Here is a 25,424-nt window from a genome sequence, read left to right on the forward strand (position 1 = left end):
TATGAAATTGGTTGAATCAGTGGGCCACTGAAAATCAAGGATAATTAAGATACTTTAAACAAACGTTATATGCTGAAACTTGCTTTTCCATGGAATTAGTGGAGTCGGAAATGGAAAATACTCCAATGAGAAAGGAAATGCAAGTCCCAAAGGAAAAACAATATTTCGTGAATTGGCAGAAGGTTGTTTAGAGTTTTGATTTATCCAAAGATGTACGAATCTTTCAAAACGGTACTGTACATTAACGGTGTTGCTGCAAGATGTATGTGGTTGCGGAATGGTTATGATGGTAAAGTTACGAAGTTTTGAAAGAATAAGGTGACTTGAAATAGACAATTCTTGTCAAAGGAAACATAAGAAAGACTGACCTAATTTTCACTATGAGCTAATAAGAATTTTCACACATGCTTTATTGAGGACCTCATCAGGAGACAATGGTAAGTTATATAATCATCTGATGTAATGCTGCCGAGCCCAAGCGGAATTTCTTCTAGTAGAGTTTGCTTCTTGTTGCAGAACACAATTTCAAAATTTTCAGCAATAATTTCTAGTCCAGGCCTTGCACACTCGAATTGAAATGATGCAAAAACCTCACTTATTAACTCCGATGAGGAATTCAATTTCTCTACTCAAGCAGAAGCCCATTCCCTGAGGTGATACTGCCACCTACTCCCACCTCCCACCAAGCACCCTTGCAAGGATCATCAAAGATTTCAACCCCAAGGAAAATGGCTGGCGACGTTCTAGAGGGAGACCACGCACCAGGTATGCTGATGTAATAAACCCATGACTCCTCAGACGCAATATAAACCAAAACAAGGCCCCAAGACTAGCCCAGGAAAGGACCCCTTGGAGAAGACTGGTGGTGCTGTCAACTAGTTCCCTCTACGCTGCCGACCCTGCTGGGCAAGAGCATTAAGTCAAGAAAGTCAAGTCTGACTAATAGACTAGTGACAAATTAATTCCCAAGGATTCCTATACATTTACGTAGATGGCTATTGTAGCGCTTAAAATTGAGTGCTAAATAATGCTACCTTCCAATTACAAACAAAAGAAGAAAAAAAGGATCGTGGGTTCGAGTTTTGAGAGAGCAGTAGATTACGCATCAAGAAGTCTAATATCAAACAGTGAAGGTGAAGAAGCAGCACCTTGACGGGTGCATTCCTAGATTCCAATAAGAATATCAAGAGATGTTGTGTGGATAGAAGATGAGTGGTACATTTGAGGGCTGTCAGAAAAAGACGATGACACATCTAAGAGAGCATCTCTTGGATATGTCATCCAAGAGATGACACATCCATCTCTTGATGGATGTGTCAGAGATAAAAAAAAAGAAAGGTAAAGGATACGGCATTAGACTTTACAGTCCGTACCGGTAGTGCTGATCTCCGTTTCTTGGCCCTTCAGCCAGGAAGTGCAATGGGGGGCTGGGGGCCAGCCATCCTGTGCTTTCGCACAGCCTTCCTGTTGTGTCAGAGATGGTGCTTTAGGGATGTGTGTTCAACATCCCTTTATGTTGTAACCTGTACAACATAAAGGGATGATCCTATCTTTTGCTACGTAGAGCACCATAGCGGTATGAATCAAGAGACATCATGACGAGCAGCCATGAAAGTTCTTTCTCGACAATCAGATTGGATTCAACCGGTTCCAGTAGCAGAAAAAGTTTTGGTAAGATCAGCGCGTGATTGGAATCTAAAGGGGTATAATAGGAGGCAATATTTCCTTTCAGATGGTCAATGTAAAATAGTTGAAAGAGCTAGAAGAAAGTATTAGCTACCGTTACAGAGTGGAACGACAATCACTCGGGTACATTTTGACTTTTTGACTTGATTTATTGACAAAATGAAAAGCAATACATACACTTATTCCCGTACTGCCAACGTGCCAGAGATTATAAACAGCAAATACAGGGACTTGAGGAATCAATCATTTGATAAAAATATCACAAAAAATTTGACAAAAATAACATCAAACAAAAATATCCTTTTTCTAACGTCATTAAGCAGAAAAACTAAACAAACAACAAACGAACATAAACTAAACAAACTACAAAGTAACACAAATTAAACAACAAAAAATGTAAGCATTTTTTTTTATTTACACAATAAGATACCTTAAAATATTTTTTCAGAACGAGATTGGCGAAATCAATTCTTCTATATATTTGGCAAGATAAGAGTATTCCACAAATTAAAGGAAAAATCACTTCACAAGATTATCGCATATACCTTATTCGCTAAACATTAAACGAAAAAAAAAAAAACTTTTATCTACTCAATAAGATATTTTTTAAGATTTTTTTCTGGAACGAATTTAGCGAAATTAATTCCTTTATATAGTTGGGCAACATGTTCCTCACCTCAACATGTCGCAATGACAGTGTACCTCTATGGCTGTGGCGCATTTCTGATATGACTAAATTATTCTCAGATGAGGTTGTTGGGTATGAATGATATTCTGAAGCTGTTTAAAAAAATTTTAAGTTGTCTTAGTCCAAGTGGTTCTAAAGAATTAATACATGAGAAAACCAAACATGCAACTTGGAGCATAGATATTTTAGAAACATTCAGAACTTTTGCCAGACGGAAAGAATCACTTGTAGAGTATTTATATGAAAATAAAGTTTTTACTGCACGATTTTTTATTACTTCGATTTTACGTGCATAATAATTAAACAAATTAGACCAAAGAGCGCATCCATACTCTAAACATGAAGAAAGATCTCCGAACCAAACTAAAGGTTTACTCTCTTAATAGATTTCTCTTTTTAGTGGATCTGTAGGCTAATTATATAATGGATCTTTTTTTTTTCATTTTTTTTTATTTGACAATGAACAAAAGAAATAAAATCTTTGCAACATCCAATATCTTAAACCCTCTTCTGGATCGTCCAGGAACCTTAATCTTGGTTGTCCTAAAGGGTGGTCCAATACAAATTAAGAAATGAGTGTGCTATTATAGAATATATACCCTAAGAGGCTCGACATCAGTTTTCGAACTTTTTAATTGTCCATTAAAATATTTTACCCTTTTTTGTCAAGCATTCCAAAACTAGATTCTATTCGGTCTTTCGGGCATTAGAGGTGATACCACTCTAGGGAATCCCAAACATATTCGATTTCAGTGCACAGCTTAAGGTCTTAGGGATGAAACGTACATCAAACATATCCCTCAAAAAGTATATAAAGTTTATTTAATATCTGGGAATTGATTGTTTTCAGACTTTCTGGATTTTTTATAAATGAATCTTAAGATTGTTAAGTTATCAGGGTCACTCCTGGTAGTGGGTGATATTCAATGCACCCATCGAAGCAATCACATATTTGGGATATATCAATATTTAACGTTTCGATATTTTCGATCTGGTTTGCGAGAATATATGTGCCTGTGTATCAATTATTAATAATAAAAGCATCAAAACGTCAGATAGAAACATCGATATATTATTGAATATAACTTAATTTAAAAATTTTAAAAATTTAAAATTTTTTAAATATTCAAAAAGAATGGAAACCAAAAATAGCACATACGAGTAAAATTCTATGAAGAAAGTTTTCAGCAAGGAAGGATATACGTGAAAAACTAGGCCTGAGAAATAACATACTTGGAAGTGTGGAGCTATAAAAGGAGTACTTTAACCTGTTTGTCTTTAAACTTCAAGCCTCTTACCTTTGCTTCAGCATCAATAAAAGAATCTGTTTTCCTTGGAGTAAACTGTTTTGTCACATTTTTGTAATTGTTTCCCACTTGTTTTCTCACATCTGAATTTACTTTGTCCAATCTTTCGAACAGATCATTTACTTTAGAGCTGAATGTCACATTTCTATTTGGAATCTGGATGCTTATATTGCCATCTATAAACGGATTATTTCTGCTTATATTGCTTTCTAAAAACTAAACATTTGATTTTTTTGTAGAACATTAACATTATCTAGAACAAAAAACATTAGCTTTATTTAGAAATTTTTCTTTTACTAAATAATCTTGTTGGAGAGTTCCCCTTCTAAACTTGGTTCAGCAACAGGAATTACTTCACTTGTGTTCACAGTCTGACTCCTTTTAACATTGCTATGAAAGTACTTTGAAACATGATCTCTGTTTAGTTAGTTAAGATTGGTTATAAAAGTTTTTTATTTATTTTCAGCATCCTTTTCAAAAATTACGCACGAAATTTTTTCACTGCAATAGTAAAAAAAAAAATTAAGGCATGACATATAAAAATAATGGATGGAAGAATGTAGTTTCTAAAGAATTTAGCCTAGAACAAATAAAGCATGAATTAAATCTAAAGCACATTTACAGAAGACATAATGAAAAAAAAAACTATTGTTATTGTATCTAGTTTGAAAGAGAATTACTCTAATATAATTAAATTTGACTTAAATTAAGAAGCAGTCTGTGGTGAAAGGAATTTCTTTTTCTTAAGGTGATGACGGTAAAAACAAAAACAAATTATTTCAATAACAAAACCTCGATGAAACTTAAACTTCAACAACAAAAATTTTCAAACACTTTTGTAATTTGAAATAGAGGTAATAATGCATCTATGCATTACTTCTAAGCTTCTAGCGATAAAATAATATAGGATAAAACAGATTGAACCCAAGATTTTTTTTTCCTTCTATTTTCTCTTTCCATATAGCCTTCGAACAGAAAAAGAGAAGCTGTTCAGTCTTTCTTTTGTTTGGCTTTGAGAGTAATTTGTTCCTTGATAGAATACTCTAAAAATGTGCATGAGATTGTGTTGAATAAAGACTAAGTCCTTATAATATAGGCATATTCAGCATGCACCCCTAAGACGCGTTTAAGTTGCGCCGTAATTTTTTTTCACCTTCATTCTATGTACACCATTTACCTTATAAAATTATTACCAAAGGACGTCACATTTGATTTGGGACAATTTTAGTTTTACCAAGACAAAACAAACGGGGAATTAAAAGCCAAAGTAAAGAGAAAAACAACACTTCAGAAATTGCCACTTTCCTATGCAAAAACTTGTTGTTACTTGTCAAAAATTATTTTATTATTACTAATTATTCGTTTTTAAACTATCAATAAACAATTGAATATATTTTACCAAAGAAATTTCGAATACACTGGACCTGGAAAATTTTAATCTTATTGAGACAGGAAAACGGGAAATAAAAGCCGAAATAAAAAAAATTCTTTTGAGATGCCTACGCGCCTAAAGAGAAGATGCTGGGACAGGAATTGCATTTGACGACAAACACAGGGTTTAATTAATGACGAAAGACTTCTTTTAAAAAAAAGTCCTCATTATTCTCTCTTCTGTATTTGTAACACAGGCTTTTTGTGTGGGGCTTGTTGTGGCACAGTAGATCTTTTTATCGAGTTTACAAATAGGTTTACAAAATTAAAATATAATTTGCAAAATTACATAATCTACCAACTTAGGAGGAGAAATCGTCTGGTTAAGATTTAAATTTTATAAACTTTAAAATAATCAGTTACTTAAAGTCAGTATGAAACATATATATATTTTGTAAACTGATCAAATTCAATTTTTCTAAGTACCTTAGCAAGGATCTTCATGTTTTTTGGAAGTACTGACGTCATTTTCCTCTTTTTGTTCATGATCAGGATTCCCAGGAGCCCATGGATATCGCACCCAAACAGATGCTCCCTCAAACAAGAAAGCTATTGGTACCCAGCAAGAATGCAAAACAAATCACCAGCTCCTAAATTACATTTGAGAAAGAAGGAACCTCCATCCAATGCCACCCCTTTTCTTGCATGAACCTTTTTTTCTTAGCAAATGTGATGAAACTAGACGAAGTTCTTTTCAACTCGAAAAATTTATAGATTGTTTTTAAGTTTATAATGAAGAAAACATTATCATCTTTCCATCGTGCAAAATAAGAGAAGATAAATAGGAAATTTTCAAAGACAGTAAATAACATAGGTGAATGCAACCTAAGCAACAGTATTGGCTATATAATCAACAGCCGTCATCAGCACAGTATAATACAAAACAAAGAAAAAAGCTATAAATAATGTAAGGACAAAGAAAAACAAAATAAAAGAACAAAGAAAAAAACCAAGAAAAAAGGAATAAAACGAGGAAATTTGTGAAGATGGTGAATAATACAGTGAACATAATTTAAGGGAATATTCCAACTGTACAATCAAAAGCCGCCTTCGGCACAGTATAATATAAAACAAAGAAAAAAAGCAAAAGAAAAGAGCAAAGAAAACAAAACATGGAAAAAGAATAAAAAAAGAAAGACAAAGAAAAATATATCACAAGTCACACAAAATAAGAAAAGATAACTTGGAAATTTGTGGAGACAGTGAACAACAAAGTGAATACAATTTAACCGAATATTTTATTTATACAATTAGTAGCCGTTGACTTAATAGTCAACTAAGGGTCTTAACTGAAACTCTGTAAGGTAAGGCCGCTAAGACTCTTTCAAAATTTATTTTTAATGTGATTTTAGCTTTAAAAATTTTTACCGATGTGTTTTGAGTAAGTTAACTTATTTTTCTGTGTTGGATATTACATTGCGCTGATGACAGCTATTGAATATATAGCCAAACTATTCGTTTAGGTTGTATTTAATGTCTTCACAACTTTACTCGTTAGTTTCTCTTATTTTTTTTTTCTTGCAAGTTTTGAACTATAATAGAGCTTTCCAAAATCACAGCGTTGAAGAAAAGGAACTCTTAAAGGATTCTCATTCTTAAATGATAATGAGTGCATGCAAGGTGATTATAGTGTGACACTACAAAGTGGTAAAATCAGGTCTTCAGCTGAAGTTCGTGCAAGATTTCGGATTTTGGTGTCGTCTGGTATAGGGATAATGCTAAACTGAAGGTCCACATTTTGGAAATCTTTAAAGAGTGAACGTTATATTATAACTACTGCTAATGATAATAACTCACCGCAGCACCGAGCCACCTGAGGCCAACACAGTTACGCTCATAACATCCTCCCACCCCAGAAAGGACGACCTGCTTTTTGTTTAGCCCTAGACGGATGGCCAAAAAGGACAATCTTCTGTAATCTGTCATCTGCGGAACGTGGCTTAGCCATCTCAACCTTTCTTTCATTATAGCCCTAGAAAGCGGGATTGAACCATATTTTTCGTACAACCTACTGTTTGATAATATATTATAATATTATAAGACAAAACATAAACTTTCCTGACATTGTAAATAACCCTTATGTTTTCTAAAACATAAATTTAGGGAAGCTAGGGGAAAAAATGAGGAAATGTAATAGTAATTCAAACTGTTGAGCATTTAATCAGGATTGAAGATCCAATATCCGATAGATTATTTCCAGCTGTTAATTCACGGCTACTACAATGGAAGAGGTTGGATCACAAGGTTAGTAAAAAATTTTTATACTTTCTCTTGCTTTTCACTATTAACAATACAATCAAGGTTCTCGAGCACAGATTAAAATTTTGAGACTTGAGATGGGGCAGTATCTATTCTATACACCAATAAAAGCTGTAACAGATGTCGCTCAGCTATCTTTGTTTCTAGATCGCATATAAAAAAATTCACGAGCATAATCTCTTAAATGCCAAAGACAGTGAAAATGAACATCGATTGTTTGAATCTATTAAATGGAAACTTATAAAACCATATACATTTTAGAGGAAAAATTGGAAACTGATTTTATAACAATAAACAGCTACATATGCATTATGCAGTTGTGTAATGTAGTCATAGGTAGTAGCGGGCATCATGCTAATAAAAATTAGAAATTTGGAGGGAAAATAAAGTAAACTAATATATATAGTCCTAAAGAACTAAATAAGTTTTAGCTTTCTATTTGGAGGCACAGTTGTCTTTGGGAATCAATACATTCATAATTAATAATATTAATTATATATTTTTATAATTATTAATTATATATATTATATATATTTATTAATTATATATTTTTTTTTTTTTTTTGTGTGTTTGTGCTGTAGCATTGGTGATTTCTCTTTTCATGATATTATTCCAGGTTGGATCCAGTGCTGGTGGAGAATTTTTTTTTTTTAGTTTTCTCCCCGACAGACCTTTACCCTGGTCCAGGTTTTTAACCTGATATTGTTAATTATTGGTGAGATGGCACTTATGCAAAGTTCATGTTCTTTCATCTTTTTGTTTATGTATTTATTGACCTATTGACCTTGGCATGTTTTTTGGACTTTGATTGTTGGATTTTGATTTGGATGTTGGTTTGTTTTGGATTTATTTTCAATAACTTTTTATGCAACAAAACACAAATATTAGCCTCGGAACTCGGAACGATTTTTTGAAAGTTAGTAAGTGTAAAAGTCGTTGTTTTCTTTGCCAAGATCATTTTGTCCCACGGACTTCTGTTAAAAGTACATTGTATAATAAAAATTTTGCATGCAAGTTACGTGGTAATGTTAATTGTAGAACAACCAATGTAATTTACCTATTAGAATGTAATAAATGCTGCCTACAATATGTGGGGGAAACAACTAATAATATATATAAAAGATTTTCTGGACACAAGACAACAGTTAATAATGAAAAAACTAATAACTATCTAGTTCAACATTGTACTAATGGTAAATGTTCCATATCAGATATAACTGTCACAATTTTAGAAAATTTAGAATTAGAAAATTTAAATAAAGAAGAGAAGAATAATACACTACGTAAACAGGAGGAATTCTGGATCCATACTCTTGGTACAGCTTATCCTTTTTGGCTAAATGATCGTGTAGCAACATATGGTGACATGTCTCATGTTGTTGTTAAATGTATTGATGGTTTTATGGACCATCCTTCTTTTACTTGTCCTACTAAACGTAAAAAACGATCGAGAGGACATAGGAAAAATAATAGAAAAAATGAATTAGATGTACATATGCTTTCTATAGATCTATGCCAGCTACTTGAATCTAGGGGTATGATTTCTGTAATAAAGTGTCTAAATAATTTATCCAAGAGGAATTTAATCAAACTTTTCTGGATTGTTAAGAATAATACAGCTCTTGATTATAATTTTAAAGTAATATGTGATACAATTTGCATTCTAACTAAAACGAAATTTATTTCAAAAAAGAAAAAGTTCGATAAGATTAGTAATAAGGATAACAGATTATATTTACCTATTAATTTTACTTGTAAGCAGATTGAAGATATTAATTTACCAGAAATTTTAAATCAGCGGCATGTGAAACAGGCCCTTCCTAGTAATTTAAATTATAATGATAGTTTTAACTTATAAATTTTCAAAAACTATTGGGCAAATTATTTTTAATTATAATTTAATACTAAAAAAACTAGATAGCGATATAAATTGGAAACCGGTTTGTAATTGTAAGCAACTTGGCCCATTTGTAAATCCTACTTACAAACATGTTATAACAGGGGACTTGTCAATAATAAAGCAAGATGATCTTCAAAATAATAATGAATAAAGGGGCTAATTTCCGTCTTTCTCATCATCTGAAACCATCGAGTGTTCTTGATGGCTTGGAAGATGATTTTGATTTATTTATTGATAAGTGGTGTAAGAAAGAGAATAAAAATAAAGAGAGTTTTCAAAGTTGGAAGAATTTAATTATTAGTAGAGTAAGAAATAAAATATATTCTAACTTAAAAAATAGTAACACTAAATCATTATTTTATAATGCGAAGATTAAACAAGCAATTGCTAATCTAAAGAATGAATTTGTAATTGTGCCAGTGGATAAAGCTAATAATAATTTTGCCATAATTTGTCAGAAGCTGTATTGTGATATCTTAAAAAGGGAGTTATGTACAACTAATGTTTATGAAAAGGTAAATATAGAGGATGAGAATTTAATTGAAAAGACTGAAGAAATACTTTTTAAAAATTTTAATATTAAAATAAGTGACAATGATAAAAAGTTCCCTTTCCTATATTGGACTGTAAAATTTCATAAGAATCCCCCTAAACCACGGTTTATTGCTGGAGCAGCTAAATATCCAACCCGCATTGCTGCTACTGACCTCTCTTTAATTTTAAAGGAAATTGTAAATAAACTTAAAACCTATTGTTCTGGTATTAAAAAATTTTCGAATTTTAATCCATATTGGAGTGTTAATAATTCACTGCAGGTGATAGATTCTTTAACAATGGTTTCAGCTAAAAGAATTGAGTCTTTCGATTTTGCGACAATGTATACTAATTTATCACTTAATTTAGTGTTTGATAATTTAAAAACTGTTATAAAGAAATCTTTCCTCTTATCTAGTAAAAGGTTCTTAAAAATAGACAGTTATAATAAAAAAGCCATATGGACAAACTGCTTTAATACTACAGTTAACTTGAGATGTTACAGCTTGGATATGATTTTTGAGTTATTGGAATTTGTTTTATACAATACTTATATAAGATTTGGGGGTGATTTGTACAAGCAAATTATGGGAATTCCCATGGGGGGAATGCCAGCCCATTTATAGCTGACTTGTTTTTAAGTCAACTAGAATATAAATATATGATGGATAAGAATAATCCAATTAATTTAAAACATGCTTTGTCAAATAATAAAAGATATTTAGATGATATTTTGGTCTTAAATTGTAAGGATTTCATTGATATTTCTAAAAATATTTATCCATCAGAGCCTATTCTTGAGCCTAGTCATGGCGCTGGTCATGAAGATCATTTCTTAGATTTAAATATTAATATTTGTGATAATAATAAATTAAGTTTTAAAATGTATAATAAAACGGATGATTTTGATTTTGAAGTGATTAGTTTCCCATTCCCTGAAAGTAATATACACTCAAATATCACATATTCAGCGTTTTTCTCACAGTTACTTCGTTATGCAAGGATTTGTAGTAATTATATTGATTTTAAAAATAGATGTAAAATCTTAAGCCAAAAATTGATATCAAGAGGTTTTTCTGCAAATAAATTAACTTGGCAATTTAAAAAAATTTAGTTTTCATTATAACGAACTTTTAAATAAATATCAAAAGAATTATCTAGAAATACTTAAAGAAATTTTTAACTAATTTCGGAGGTTCGTGAAATGTTGTCACAGCGCCATTTATTTTGAATTGTGTTTCTAATTGAGCGCATTTTTTAAAAAATTAGCCACATGGTAAAGATGAATTCTATAATTGTTTAGTTCATTCAGGTTTTTTGCAATGTGTTAATATTTGTGATTTGGTAAAATTTATAATATTTAGTTTACCTATTGTTGCTAAAGGGAGGGATATATTAACAGGATAAGCTTGTTTTGGTTTCACTTGGTTGTTTTACATTTGCTGTTTTTTTTTCATAGGCATGTATTTTGGGGGTGATACCTGACGCGGGGATGCCATGGATATTCTGTGGTAGCCACAACACTGTGCTGGGTAGAGAATTTAGAGTGGCGAAACCCTATATAGGCCAGTGTATCCTCCTGATGAGCCCTTATGTTGGGTGTTGCCTCTGAATTATTTGTCTATATTATTTTTTCTATTGTTCGGTAAATGACGACTTATACTTATTGACGACATGACTGCCTGTCCATGGATTATTCTTTATGGTTGATTGTGTGTGGCTATACTGTTTGACCTATGTGATTGTATGGATGAGTAGGGTTAAGGCCTCATTCAAGTGCTGGTCTATATTAATCACTAATTTAGGAAAACAGTCTTCCTTTTCTCCTTCTGTCTCTTTTCTTTTTTTTTTTTTTTTTTTTTTTTTTTTTTTTTTTTTTTTTTTTTCTTTTTTTTGTGTTTGTGCTGTAGCATTGGTGATTTCTCTTTTCATGATAATATAATGATATAATTAATAATATGATAATATAATTAATAATACAATTAATTAATTAATAATATAATTAATGATATTCAAAATTAACAGACTAACAGTACTTAAAGAAAACGTAGCGTTAAAGAAGAAATTGCGGCATTGCTCGAAAAATTAAATGATTTTTAAACAATCAAAAGAATAACCTTAAAAAAGTAAAACAGTTCAAAATAGGGATGAAACCTTTTTATTGACAGTAAATAGATATAAAATTATTTAACTGGATATTTCGAACACATATACAGTGTTCATCATCAGCAGTAAAACTGTTTTACTGCTGATGATGAGCACTGTATATGTGTTCGAAATATCCAGTTCAATAATTTTATATCTATTCACTGTCAATAAAAAGGTTCCATCCCTATTTTGAACTGTTTTACTTTCGTCATGGAAAGGCAGTGTGGTCTTGGAAGTTATCTATAACCTTACAAAATTGTGGTTTTAATGCATCATCAGATTTAAGATGCGTCCTGGGGGCAAAAAAGTTTCTTTTTTGTTGGTTCAAAACTTCAACAACAAGGGTGCGTGCTATTTTTCATCAGTACTATCATTCGGTATTAACTATACCAAAGGAAAAGCATTCCCCCCCCCCACATCCTGGGCCCATCGTAGGTCAATTTATACCTGAAGAACAAGATATTCTAAGTTTTTTGTTGGGTTGCACCAAATAATGTCTGAAAAAATAAATCAATTGTAACACTAATTCCTCCTTCTGCAAAGTTTTGTCAAACACAGGAATTATTCAAATAGACTATAATAAATATCAAAAACTAGATATCGTATTAAAAATTACTTTTACGCTGCTAGGAAATAATATTTTTTTTCAATGAATGACAATCTTTGGTGATGAGCAAATATTTTTTACTATGCCCAGAGATGATAAGAAGAAAAAGTTCACCTTTCCCAGACAAAATTTGAAGCTGTAAGCCTTAAAAATACAGCCTAAAATATGTTCTTCATTATGTCTGGCAGAATAATTATTTTCTAATCGTCGATTGCACAAAGGGTAATGTTTCTGATTTCAACCAGTGTGACAGGCTTTTGTTGTATATTTTCCAATCTGTTTATGAAGTTAAAGTTTCTTTATTAATAGCTGGGAAGTTTAAAAACGGTCGCTAAGGAGCAGTAGTGCCTGCTCTAGGAATCTCATTGTTCATATTCCTTTAAAAAGCCAATGCACAATTCTTGTCTTGTGATTTGTCACTAATTTAAGTCTAAATAACCCTAATTCAAGATCGCCCTAGGTACACGGTTATGTTTATAGTTATTTTATTACCCACCCTAGTAGTGTACTCAAGTTTTCTTATTTATTACTCTCATTTTATTTGTAAGCTATTTGTTGAACCTTTATTGTACATTTTATGTCTTTTTTAAAGTTTCATTTTTATATTTTTTGGAGTTGTTTTTCTGAAGAAATATCTCTAAGGTCAGAAAAAATACAAAAAAAAAGAGAGCACAAAAAATTCTTTGTAGTGGTAGGTACAATTGCCTTTAAAAATTCTATGTAACAAATTTTTTCGGCAAGAGGGGGGACATCTTTACAATATAAATAAAAACAATAAGATTTATTTGTAGAATAAGCAAAGTAGGAAAAAGTAAACGTAAAAAGATCAAGGCTTACGAGAGAAGACTTAATGTCACCTCACCTTATCCATAATGCAGCTCAGTTAAGTGTGTAGTCTGTGGAATAAAACCACATCACAGTTCAAATTACAACAAATAACGTTTTTGTAGGAAGTAATGCCACTGAGCCTATCTTTGAGGCTAAATTGTTGCAAGCATCAGTTTTATTGGGTGTATCTGGTGGCAGGGTTAATTTATAGTCTTAGTTTGGGTGGCTAATATACTAAAGCATTATTCTTTACTTCAACAACTATACTTTTAATTGCTTGCTTTTCATTTTTTCTATTTATCATGTTCATCATGTTTTCTTCTTTATTTTATTTTGTTCATGCTCTGTTTTTTTATTATTTTTTTTTGTATAACACAAATAAATTCTACATATTCTACATGGTTTTAATTTTAAATTGATTTTCGGAATATGGTTTAAAATGTAATCTTTTTAGTTGTTTTGAATCGTTAGTAACAGAGAAACAAATTCTGTGAACTGTTAATTTCACGTTAGTAACAAAATGGAACATACTTGGCACAAAAATTTCAAACAGGCATCCATCAGTTTCCCTACAAAAATATATAAAATGACTTACCATACGAAACAATGGCTAATGCAGATTCTCCAGTATTAAGTCTTGTAGAGGTAAGTAATTTTGGTTTTTCACTCAATAGCAAGGTTTCAACAAGTACACCATCCCGATAAAAGAGTATACTGTTGAAAATGGCTACAGCAATAACAGGCGAGAGAGAGGACGGAGGGTAGAACGTGCATATACTTAACATCTTTGTCCATAAAGGTACTGTCCAGAGCCTTTTCCCCTATAAAATCAGAGTCTAAAATGAGAATATTTCATAAAATCTACGATAACCTTGCCAACACTGATTTTCTTACAGGATTTTTTAGTGTTGGAGTAGCCTTCCAGCAGAAGCTGAAGAATCTTTAAATCTTCTTGGTGTTCGAATAGTGTTTTAGCGTTGAAATCTTTTTAGTTTTTTAGTGTTGGGAAAGCTTTCCAGCAGAAGCTGTAGAATTTATTAATGTTCAATCTTCATATTCTGTTCTCATCAATACGCAAATGAATTTTCAAGAGGAAGAAGACTTGTAATGGTAACAGCATTAACAGGAGATAGGAAGGAGAAAGATGGAACATTCACATAATTAATATCTTGGTCTATAAAGGTGATATTCTGAGTCTTTTTTTTCTAAAAATTATGTTTTAAAATTAAAATGTTCCACACGCTTTCATGTAGGTTCTTGTGATCAGTTGTTAGTTTCTTTCATGTTAGTTTGTTAATTTCCAATCCTCCAGTCCACTCAACCCCCCCCCCCCCAAAAAAAAGACAGAAGATTCTCTTAGTAAGTATTGGAACTTTTAACGTTAATTTCTGGAAGCGATAATGATACCAGAAAAAATTAAAATAGTAACTGTCAAAGCTAAAATTTACCCTAATATGAAACTAATAGTTTCCTTAGGCCCTCAACGTGGCAAAAAAACACCAATTTTCCACTTATTTCAACAAAAAGAACAATGATTTCTCAAAAATCAAATTTACCAGCAGTTTGACATTCAAACTAGACATTCAAAACAGATCAGACCTAACCAGTCAAAAAGCAACCATAACAACTGACCAAGTCTACCTAGCTTAGGTGGCTCAGGGCCAATTATCAATATGCCAGAATGGAATATAATGTCAATAGAATTATGGCGGCTGCCTGTACATTATTTAAAAAAAAAATTTAATTTGACAAAAATTGTTAAATTTTTATACTTTATATTTCTACAAATGGAATAGTAATACCTTGCTTGTAAATCCAGATACTTCTAATTCTGAAGAAACAACTAAAACCTTATCCACATAAGCGAGAGTTTTAATTTCTTCGTAAAAGTATGCAACGGAATTATGCAAGTCTTCATTCTGGGTTGTGTAAACCTGACCTCGCTTGCCAGAAAAAGCAATTTTATAGTCACTCTCATACACTCCACGACAAGCTACGTGGTTTGCAACCACGGGAACAGCAAACTAAAAAACAGATATGAAATAAATGATTTCAATTTTCGATTGAAATAAAATGGAATTAATATAGCGACAAATAAATCTTCATTAAAACTTTGACCTGTTATTAAAAATTTGTTCTATATCTATTTTGAATACAAAGTAAAGAAAATGTATGATCAAATTAAACTACAGGATAAAGATTCTTCCCCTAGAAAACCGCCAATCTACATTTTTACAACTTTAAGGTTAAGTATGGCCATAGCTTTACAAGGGCAGAAATTTAGAATATAATTTAACTATTGGAAAGGCATTAGTATGAAATATATAATATCCTGCCCGTACGTTTTTAGAATTTTTCTTCTTAAAACCACCCTTAGCTTTTCACAGAAGTGGTTTAGGATTAGATTAACATGAAATATGCATTGTTGTGCCCATAAATGAAGGGCATATCTACATTATTCATAGTACTACAGCATAAATAGGGCAGAAATTTTGTGGGATGAAAATAGTACAAGATTGGGATATTGAAAAAAGATTAATATGAAAAATACATTGCCATATCTAAAGAAAAACAGGATATTTGACACTTTTCATAATTATGCAGCTTTGCGAATGAAAAAATTTAGGAGGAAATCTAACCTTTCCGAATAGATTTATATGATCATAATACGTCGTCCCGTGCATTTCCATAATTCATCTTCTTAAGTGTGGCCTTTGCTTTTTGTGGAAGAAATTTAAGACTAAATTGACCCACCGGAGAACTAATAATATAGAAATACAGAAATACATTGTCCTACCCAAATCAAAAGACTAAAAACAAATTTTTATTACATTAAAGCTTAAATAAGGCCTAAGCATTTTGAGGGAAAATATTTAGGAATTGATTAATCTGTAGGATAAAGATTAATACAAAAAATACAGTGTCTTGCCTGAAACTTGCCTGAAGCTGTGTAGGCCTCAGGCGGCTTGGTATTGAGGTGAGTTGCTAGTATTTATGCTCATTAGTATTTATAGTATAGTATTAAAATACTATAGTATAGTATTAAATACGAGCATAGTATTTATGCTAAGATTTATGCTCAAAGTGTCTGCTAAAAGTAAAAAATAATAATAAACAACTGAAAAGTACAAAAAAAAACACAATTTACAGATCCTCAAGAAGTTTGACAACCTTCCACGTACAACAGAGCAATCTTTCAACGGCAAATGCATCATATGTAGAAACAAAAATTGGACAGCATTTGTGGCTGGATGGGCCTTGGAACCACTTTTGTTCCCCAATTACACAGATCCAAAATCCATTCATTATTTTGTTTAAAAAAAATCGTACCACGGCTACCTTAATGTAACAAGCCCAAAAATGGGAAGGTGTGGGGTTAGGATTTCAACATACATACTGATAATCACAGTTCTCACTTAATTCAGCTTCTAGAAAATTGCAACAAGCTGATCTTTCTGCAAAAAAGAACTGGGGTAAGGGAGATTGAAGAGGCTTACTTTACTGAAAATCATCATTGTCTTGTCCCACTGAACCAAAATGGCAGTGGAATTTATCCACTTAAAATACTATAGTATAGTATTAAATACGAGCATAGTATTTATGCTAAGATTTATGCTCAAAGTGTCTGCTAAAAGTAAAAAATAATAATAAACAACTGAAAAGTACAAAAAAAAACACAATTTACAGATCCTCAAGAAGTTTGACAACCTTCCACGTACAACAGAGCAATCTTTCAACGGCAAATGCATCATATGTAGAAACAAAAATTGGACAGCATTTGTGGCTGGATGGGCCATGGAACCACTTTTGTTCCCCAATTAAACAGATCCAAAATCCATTCATTATTTTGTTTAAAACAAATCGTACCACGGCTACCTTAATGTAACAAGCCCAAAAATGGGAAGGTGTGGGGTTAGGATTTCAACATACATACTGATAATCACAGTTCTCACTTAATTCAGCTTCTAGAAAATTGCAACAAGCTGATCTTTCTGCAAAAAAGAACTGGGGTAAGGAAGATTGAAGAGGCTTACTTTACTGAAAATCATCATTGTCTTGTCCCACTGAACCAAAATGGCAGTGGAATTTATCCACTGCCCTTGTTTGCACGGAGGCAACCACCCTGTTGGGGATGGAAAGACTAAGATAACCATTTTATGGTAAAGCCCTCTTCCCAGCCAAAGGACTTTAACTTACTCTGAGGACAATAAAGTGACTTACTTGACAGAGTACGCTAAAAGTCTCGCAGTCAACAATTATCACTCGTCGGCTTAGCGTCGTCAACACCAGGCTAGACTGATGGTGGTTTTTCGTCAAGGTGCTTAAGGTGGTGATAGAGTCCTATAAAGACATATTACCTTCAAAATATGAGCATTAAAAAAGCGACATAGCACATCGTTGAATTTTTCAGACAAAAAACTAACATTAATGTGAAATTATGCTTATCTTGAAAAGAAACTAAACAATTTAAACACTTTAGTTCCTTGTTCTAACATATATACATATATATTAGAGTCACCTAATTCCTGTTTCTGTTTCCATCAGTTCCTGGAAACTCTGGGGACTGTGGATTAAGCCTTCCTATCACAGTCCCTTGTCCCTTGAAGAGAGCAACCTGTTGAGTTTGGAATAGCCAAGGAATAAAAATATAGAAACATGAGAATTTAAAAAAAGATACAAAGCGAAGCATGGAGTTTTTTAAACTGAAAACAAGTATTCACCCTAAATTATATGTATGATAAAAGAAACCGGACTGTTCAGAAACATAAGTTTTTCTTACTCTAGAAGATATTTATATTAGAGTAAGCCGATTACAGTTTAATTTCCAGCCGTGTATTGAAATTCACGGGATTATGGTTAAAAACAGTCATTACAATGCTTTATCTCTTGAAGTATGGCGACCGTTGGCGTTAAAATAACCAAGACATGAAAATACAAGTATTAAATAAAAAAGCGACATGGAAAACTTTTAATTTTTTCAGTTTAAATTTGTCAAACTGAAAGCGAGCATTAGGTTTATGTTGAAAATAAACTAAATATTTTGAAACATGTTTTGCTACTCTAATATATATGTCAATTACAGTAAGTTGTTTTAAGTTTCTCTTCCCAGCCATATTTGGAAATTCTGGGGCCTGTGGGTCAAAGCGGTCCGTCACAAGGACTTATTCTTTGAGGAATAACAACCGTTGGGGGAGATACAGCCAAGAAATCTGAAATATTAAAATATGACCACGAAAAGAGAATATAGCATAGCTTATAATCTATGAACTTAAGCTAGCATGAGCCTGAAATTAAGTTTATATTAATAAGAAACTTACACGAAAATTTACAATTTACAAGAAAAGGGCTCCGGGTTCAAGTCCCACTGGTTGCTATTGTTTGGCTGAAGATGTGGGCCAGGATTTTCCCCTCCAAGACAAGAAAAAGTACACCCAGCTTCAGATGGGAAATTAGAGGTGTATATGGAAAAACAAGGCAAGCGTCGGGTGATTACAGCCTGTGACACTAAATGGCTGGCTCGTACCGCTCTCTGATGGGCATTATCACACCTAAATCATTTTCCGACATTTTCTTAATAACAATCATGTCTCCAAGTGTATTTTGGAAGTTTTTTGTTTGAAACGTATGACTTTTATATGTCTAGTTGTGCTGTTTTGTAGTTTGGATTGGATTGTTTGTGCAAGCTTTCTGCTCTTTCCAAGTGTTGTTTTGAAAGTTTTTTGCTTGAAATGTATGATCAAGGATGTTTACTTTGTCTGTTTCGTGGCTTCGCTTCTCTGTTTTACCATTGTTAGTGTTTCAAAGAGTATTTTCGGAAAAAGTTGTTTAGTTCTGCTGTTTCGTGGTTCAGCTTGTCTGTGTTAGCTTTCTTGGTGTTTACAAGTGCATTTTGGGGTTTCTTTATTTGAAACGTAAGATTTAGGAAGTTTAGTTATGTTGTTTCGTGATTTAGTTTATCTGTGTTAGTGCTAATGATGTTTTCAAGTGTATTTTGGAAGTTTTCGTTTCAAACATATGATTTAGGATGTTGGCTTGTCCTGTTTTGTGTTTTAGTTTATCTGTGTTAGCTTTTTTAGTGCTTCCAAGTGTATTTTGGAGTTCTTCGTTTAAAACATAAGATTTAGGAAGTTTAGTTATGTTGTTTCGGGATTTAGTTTATCTGTGTTAGTGCTAATGATGTTTTCAAGTGTATTTTTGGAAGTTTTCGTTTCAAACATATGATTTAGGATGTTTGCTTGTCCTGTTTTGTGTTTTAGTTTATCCGTGTTAGCTTTTTTAGTGCTTCCAAGTGTATTTTGGAGTTCTTCGTTTAAAACATAAGATTTAGGAAGTTTAGTTATGTTGTTTCGGGATTTAGTTTATCTGTGTTAGTGCTAATGATGTTTTCAAGTGTATTTTGGAAGTTTTCGTTTGAAACATATGATTTAGGATGTTTGCTTGTCCTGTTTTGTGTTCTAGTTTATCTGTGTTAGCTTTTTTAGTGCTTCCAAGTGTATTTTGGAGTTCTTCGTTTAAAAAATAAGATTTAGGATGTTTAATTATGCTCTTTCGATGGCTTAGGTTGCCTGTCTTAGCTTTGTTGGTGTTTCCAAATTTATTTTGGTAGTTTTCGTTTGAAAATTAAGATTTAGGAGGTTTGGTTGTGGTCTTTCATGATTTAGTTTGTCTGTGTTAGCTTTCTTGATATTTCAAAGAGTATTTTTAAAGAAGTTGTCTATTTCTGCTATTTTGTAGTTTAGCCTGTCTGTGTTAGCTTTTTGCTGTTTCCAAGTGTGTTTTGAATGTAAGTTTCCATGTGTGAAACGTATAATTTAGGATGTTTACTTTCGCTTTTCTGTGGTTTAGCTTCTCTATTTTAGGTTGCTGGTATTTCCAAGCGAAATTTGGTTTTTTTTTTTTTTTTGCTTAAACAGTATGATTTAGTATGTTTACTTGTCCTCTTTGGTGGTTCAACTTGTCTGTGATACTTTTGTTGGTATTTCAAAGAGTATTTTGGAAGAAGTTATTTACTTCTACTGTTTAATGCTTTAGCTTGTCAATTCTACAAGCTAATGGTATTTCTAAGTATGTTTTGGAAGTTTTTCTCATGAAAAATGTTATCTAAGGTGTTTAGTTTTAATGTTTCGTGGTTTAGTTTGTCTGTTTTAGCATTGTTAGTATTTAAAAGTGTATTTTGGGATTTTCTCGTTTGAAACGTAAGATTTAGGATGTTTATTTGTGCTGTTTCATAGTTTAGATAAGATAAGATAATATTTATTTGCAAAAGAACTATCACAAGCTCTAAAGAGCCGAATTCGGTTTATATGTCACTAAAAGCTAAGAAAAAAATCAAAATAGTACATTAAGTCAAACACTTAAAATTAAAAGGAATTAAAAAGACAAAATCATCAAAGATAAAGCAAAATCATCAAAGATAAACTTAACAATTAAATTACAAAAACATTGCAGTAAAAAGGGGAATTTGGCAATTACATGATCACGAATTATTATTACGGTGTTTCAGAATAAATGGTATAAAACTTTTGCGAAACCTTTCTGTAACATCATGAATCGGAGAGTAAGTTGGGATTGTTAAGGAGGCTGACCGGGGGAGTCGGAGTCTAATGGGATTGTGAAAATCAGGGAGAAAGTCCTCAGTGCAGGGATTGGAAATGACTGATTTAGCGAAAAGCAGGCAAATTTTTTCCCTCCTTTCTTTTAAGGTGGTAATGCGCGCAGCTTTAAGGAGGAAGGAGTATGGAATTTTGCCTTCTTTGTAAATGATCCCGAGCGAACGCTTTTGGACCGACTCGATTTTGTCACTAAGTTCATTTGAAAGTTGCGAATGCCAGACCGGACATGCATATTCCAATAACGGTCTGATAAAGGATAAGTAAACACGGAGGGAATGTATCTTAGGACAATTAAATGTGTTTAGTAGCTTAAAAATGGATAGTGAAACATTTGCTTGTTTAACAATGTTGGATACATATGTTTCCCACTTAAGATCATTAGAAATTGTGACACCAAGAAGCTTAACATGTTTCACTAGCATTTCGCTTGGGATCGGATCGCAAAAAGCAGGAGTAGATTTCAAGAATTTGATTGTCATTATCTGCGATTTAGTGGGATTTACTGTCATATTTAGATTCTTGGATTCATCCGAACATTGGGTTAGGATTTCAACGGGGTCACTTTTAATATTCCTATGACATACTTCAAGGATCGACAAGTCATCAACATATTTCCATCGTTGGGGGAACTCCTTGCCAATTTCGTTAATCATGACAAGAAATAATAGTGGTCCCCAATAAGGTTCCTTGAGGTATTCCACAGTACCTAGGGAGGGTGTTAGAGAAGGTATTTTTGTATTTTACAACTTGTGATCTGTCTGAAAGGAACGATATAACAATATTTACTAAGAGTGGGTCAATTTCAAAGTTATCATGTAGTAAACGAATTAGGATAGTGTGGTCAACTAAGTTAAACGCTATTTGGAAATCGACTAAAACCAGGTTTAGCCAAACATTTGGTTTCTCTAGTTCACTTAGGATCGTGTGAATCAAGTGTACAAGGTAATGGGTGGTGGAGGTTTTTCTTAAATTACCAAACTGTCGGATGTCAATGCGTGGTATAATTTCAATTTTAAGCCAGTCACAAAGGAGCCCTTCGTAAAGCTTAGAAAAAACTGGAGTGAGTGTAATAGGACGCATGTTGGTTATAGTCAGACTGGAAGATTTCTTCGGGATGGGTGTTATAAAACCAAGTTTCCAGCAACTTATTTCAAAGTGTGTTGTGGAAGTTTTAGGTGTGAAACGCAAGATTTAGAATGTTTGCTTTCGCAATTTCGTGGTTTAACTTCTCTATTTTAGCATTGCTGATGTTTCCAAGCGTATTTTGGAAGTTTTTTGCTTAAAAAGCATGATTTAGGATGCTCACTTGTGTTCTTTGGTGGTTTAGCTTGTCTGTGTTTTCGAAGAAGTTGTTTAGTGCTACTGTATTTCCAAGTGTGTTTCGGAACTTTTTTTTGAAGAAATATCAGGAAAAAATCCTGAACAAAAAAATCTTGAAGAAAACATTTTGTAGAAGAAAAAATCTTGAAGAAAGGGAAATTTCAAAAAAAAGAAAAAGTGCCGTCATTACATGACATCCATGTGCGCCGCCATTAGGTTACACCCACGTTTGCGCCGTCATCAGTTACAACCAGAGGTTCCCCACTTGGCTAGTGGCCCCTGAGCTCCAAAGTGTAACGCATGATTACATCATCCTCAGTTACAACCGGGGGTCACGCTAGATTGCGTCATCCTTATTAAATTTAACAAGTCACTCGAGATTATGTATCAACCAAATAAAAAACACTCCCTATTTTGTAACAAACAAGCGTAATTTAGTATTACGTAAGACCCAGGTTCACGTAATAGCATCTTGAGGGGCTAGTAGCTCCTGTATTATATCGCCTATGGGCATGCTTGGACCTGAAGATAGATAACTACTTTTATGTTGTTTTTAGAAGCATAGATTTCTTAACTTAAATACGTATTCCAACTAGAGTACACCATTTCCAATCTCTGGTAGTCCCCCAAGCTAACTTCCTGGACTCCTTGAGGACAGTGGAACAACTCTACGTGTGAGGAGTGCGGACCCTTCAGGTAACTGTGGCCAGTAAACAAAAATACTTTGAAAACGAGTGTAAAATTAACTAAATGGATATAGCAGAGCTCAAAATTTTTGGAACTAAAAAAAGCATTATTTAGAGATATATTCATGTTGAGAAGAGTTTAAATATCCTAGAAAAAGATGTGAATGCAAAAAGAAAAAGGTAGGCTTAATTTCTCAGGTGACAGCATGATACTTCACATAGCTCTACTTACCTGGGTAGCCTTATTATTAAAGATGATGGATGCAGTGAAAATGCAAAAAGTAGAATTGTCAAGGCTCAGGGTGTATTTTCACAAATACCTGTGGTTCTATTCCTTTTTCTAGGGCTATAATAAGAGAAAGGATGATTTGGCTAGGGATTATTCTGCGGATGAAGGGTCGCAGGTTGCCAAAGATCGTTTTTTGGCCATCTATCTAGGGCCAACCGAAAAGCAGGTTGTCCACGAATGGGTGGGGGAGAGTTCATAAGGAATGCTTTAAAGAAAATTGGAACTATTAGAGAGGAATTAAAAAGTGAAGCCTTGAATAAATTTGGATGGAGGAGAAGCATACACAGCTGTGTTGGTCTCAGGTGACTTGGCGCTATCATGGTTAAACTGATAATTCCCAAGTTGCATCCCTATTTTGTCCGTTTGGAAACTCGTCCCAGCATTATGGCACACTGGATACAACGGATCGGATAAGCGGATGAAATGATATCTCTTAAATTTAAATGAAATAAAACAAAAATTTAATTTCACAAAGTTACAATACGTATTATAAACATGCATAACCCCAAGTATAATCACCAGTATGCAGATACTTACACAGTTAGTGGAAAGTTAGCATATGAAATGACATTACAGGCTAATACTAAACTAGTGATCGGAATCTGATATTATATCGAACAGCATTCTCGGTTTCAGCTCATCACAAAGATGCTGTAGCATATCGTCATATGTAATTGTAAAAATGTAGTAGGGATACTTACTTGTGGGGCAGACTTATATAACGTCATCATTGCGTATCTATCACCCTCATTTGCTAAACTTAAGGACTGAGCGAAAAGAGATAAATTTGAGCCATCTAGCAGAAGCCTACTCATCTCTTCAACCTCTTCATTAGACGAAGATTGGCTTACCTGTAATCATTACAGAAGTGGTAATTCAAAAGGAATTATGTTACTTTTTTCGTCAAGTGGTGTTTTCTAGTCAGTGTTTTTGAGATCATCATTTTCTATCGATTGTTTCTATCAATTCTTCTCTCTTTATTTCGCTATTGAGATGCTTGAAGCTTTTATTTCAAAAGTGGATTTAAACTGTCTCACTTTTAAAAATAGACAGAAAATCAAAATTTTGTACCAAAACCATTTTGGTCGTATCTCTGATATTCCGAAAAAAAAGTTAACGTCAGTCAAAAATCAAAAAAATATAAAGCTTTTATTCGCTCTTCTGAAACATTTCTTTTTTTGTTTTGTTTTTTCATGTATTTAAAGTAAGGAGGAAACTGAAAATAAAATCTGATTCTTTAAACAGGTCAAGAGTAAACTTGCACTGTCATATTTGTATTTAAAAACTGGGAGTTTAATTTTATGAAAAAGATCTTCATTTGCAGTATTACAGTTTCAACTGCAGCAGGTGTAAAATTTAAAAAGAAGAAACATGGGTGAAAAATCTACAAAAAGTATTTATTCCAAAAATGTATGACACCAAACAGCTAAGGATGTGTAGCTTTTATTTAAAGGTATAGTTATCTTTGGCAATCAACAGGTATTTAATGTTTGAGTTTTTATGGACGTAAAGCGTTGTCAGTTTCAATAAATTAGTTTTTATTATTAATTCTCACACTTCAAGGTGGCAGCACTGCCGAAATTTTACTGGTGCTCTTGAAACTAGATAATTTTGAAACAACTAAAATAAATATCTTATAAATCTTAGTTTTTTAAGGCATAAGTAGACATAGATGTTTACAGGAGGCGAAAATGTTCTTGAGGTCTTAGGTACTTAACGGAGGAGGAAAAACGGAGGAAGTGTTACTAGATGTTTCTTTTTAGAGAAATTGGCGATGGGTTGTTTTGGGTACCCGACTGACTGACGTATCTCAAACGGTATCCTGTACGAAAAATGTGGTTCAGCCCCGTTTTCTAGGTCTGTGATGAGAGAAAGGATGAAATGGCTAGATCATGCTCTACGAGCGATGGATGATATATTGCCAAAGACTAACCTTGTTGTCCAAACATTTAGGAAAAAACTAAAAATAGGTCGTCCCCGGTGGAGGTGGGACGATGTCATAAGAAAAGATTTAAGCGAAATAGAAGTTTCTTGGGATGGTATGGAAAGGGCTTTGAATAGATTGGGATTGGGGAGGAGCGTGCGTAGGTATGTAGCTCAGGCAGCTTGGTGCTGATGCGAGATGTTA

The 25,424-nt window shown here is 32.9% G+C and overlaps 1 protein-coding gene across 5 annotated transcripts in view; it reads right to left on the reverse strand.

Moving 5' to 3' along the window:
- LOC136026488 (Bardet-Biedl syndrome 1 protein homolog) overlaps positions 1-25,424 on the reverse strand; it is a 62,444-nt gene that overhangs the window by 16,483 nt on the left and 20,537 nt on the right. For all 5 annotated transcript variants that reach the window (XM_065703110.1, XM_065703108.1, XM_065703109.1 and 2 more), the window contains exons 4-8: positions 23,998-24,147; positions 17,610-17,729; positions 15,191-15,412; positions 13,984-14,209; positions 3,673-3,857 (exon numbers count right to left, since the gene is read on the reverse strand). In XM_065703110.1, coding sequence (XP_065559182.1) covers positions 3,673-3,857; positions 13,984-14,209; positions 15,191-15,412; positions 17,610-17,729; positions 23,998-24,147 — 903 coding nt within the window. The remainder of the gene's footprint in view (positions 1-3,672; positions 3,858-13,983; positions 14,210-15,190; positions 15,413-17,609; positions 17,730-23,997; positions 24,148-25,424) is intronic.

The sequence above is a fragment of the Artemia franciscana genome, chromosome 4, assembly GCF_032884065.1.
Source record: "Artemia franciscana chromosome 4, ASM3288406v1, whole genome shotgun sequence".
NCBI classification, from domain to species: Eukaryota; Metazoa; Arthropoda; class Branchiopoda; order Anostraca; family Artemiidae; genus Artemia; species Artemia franciscana.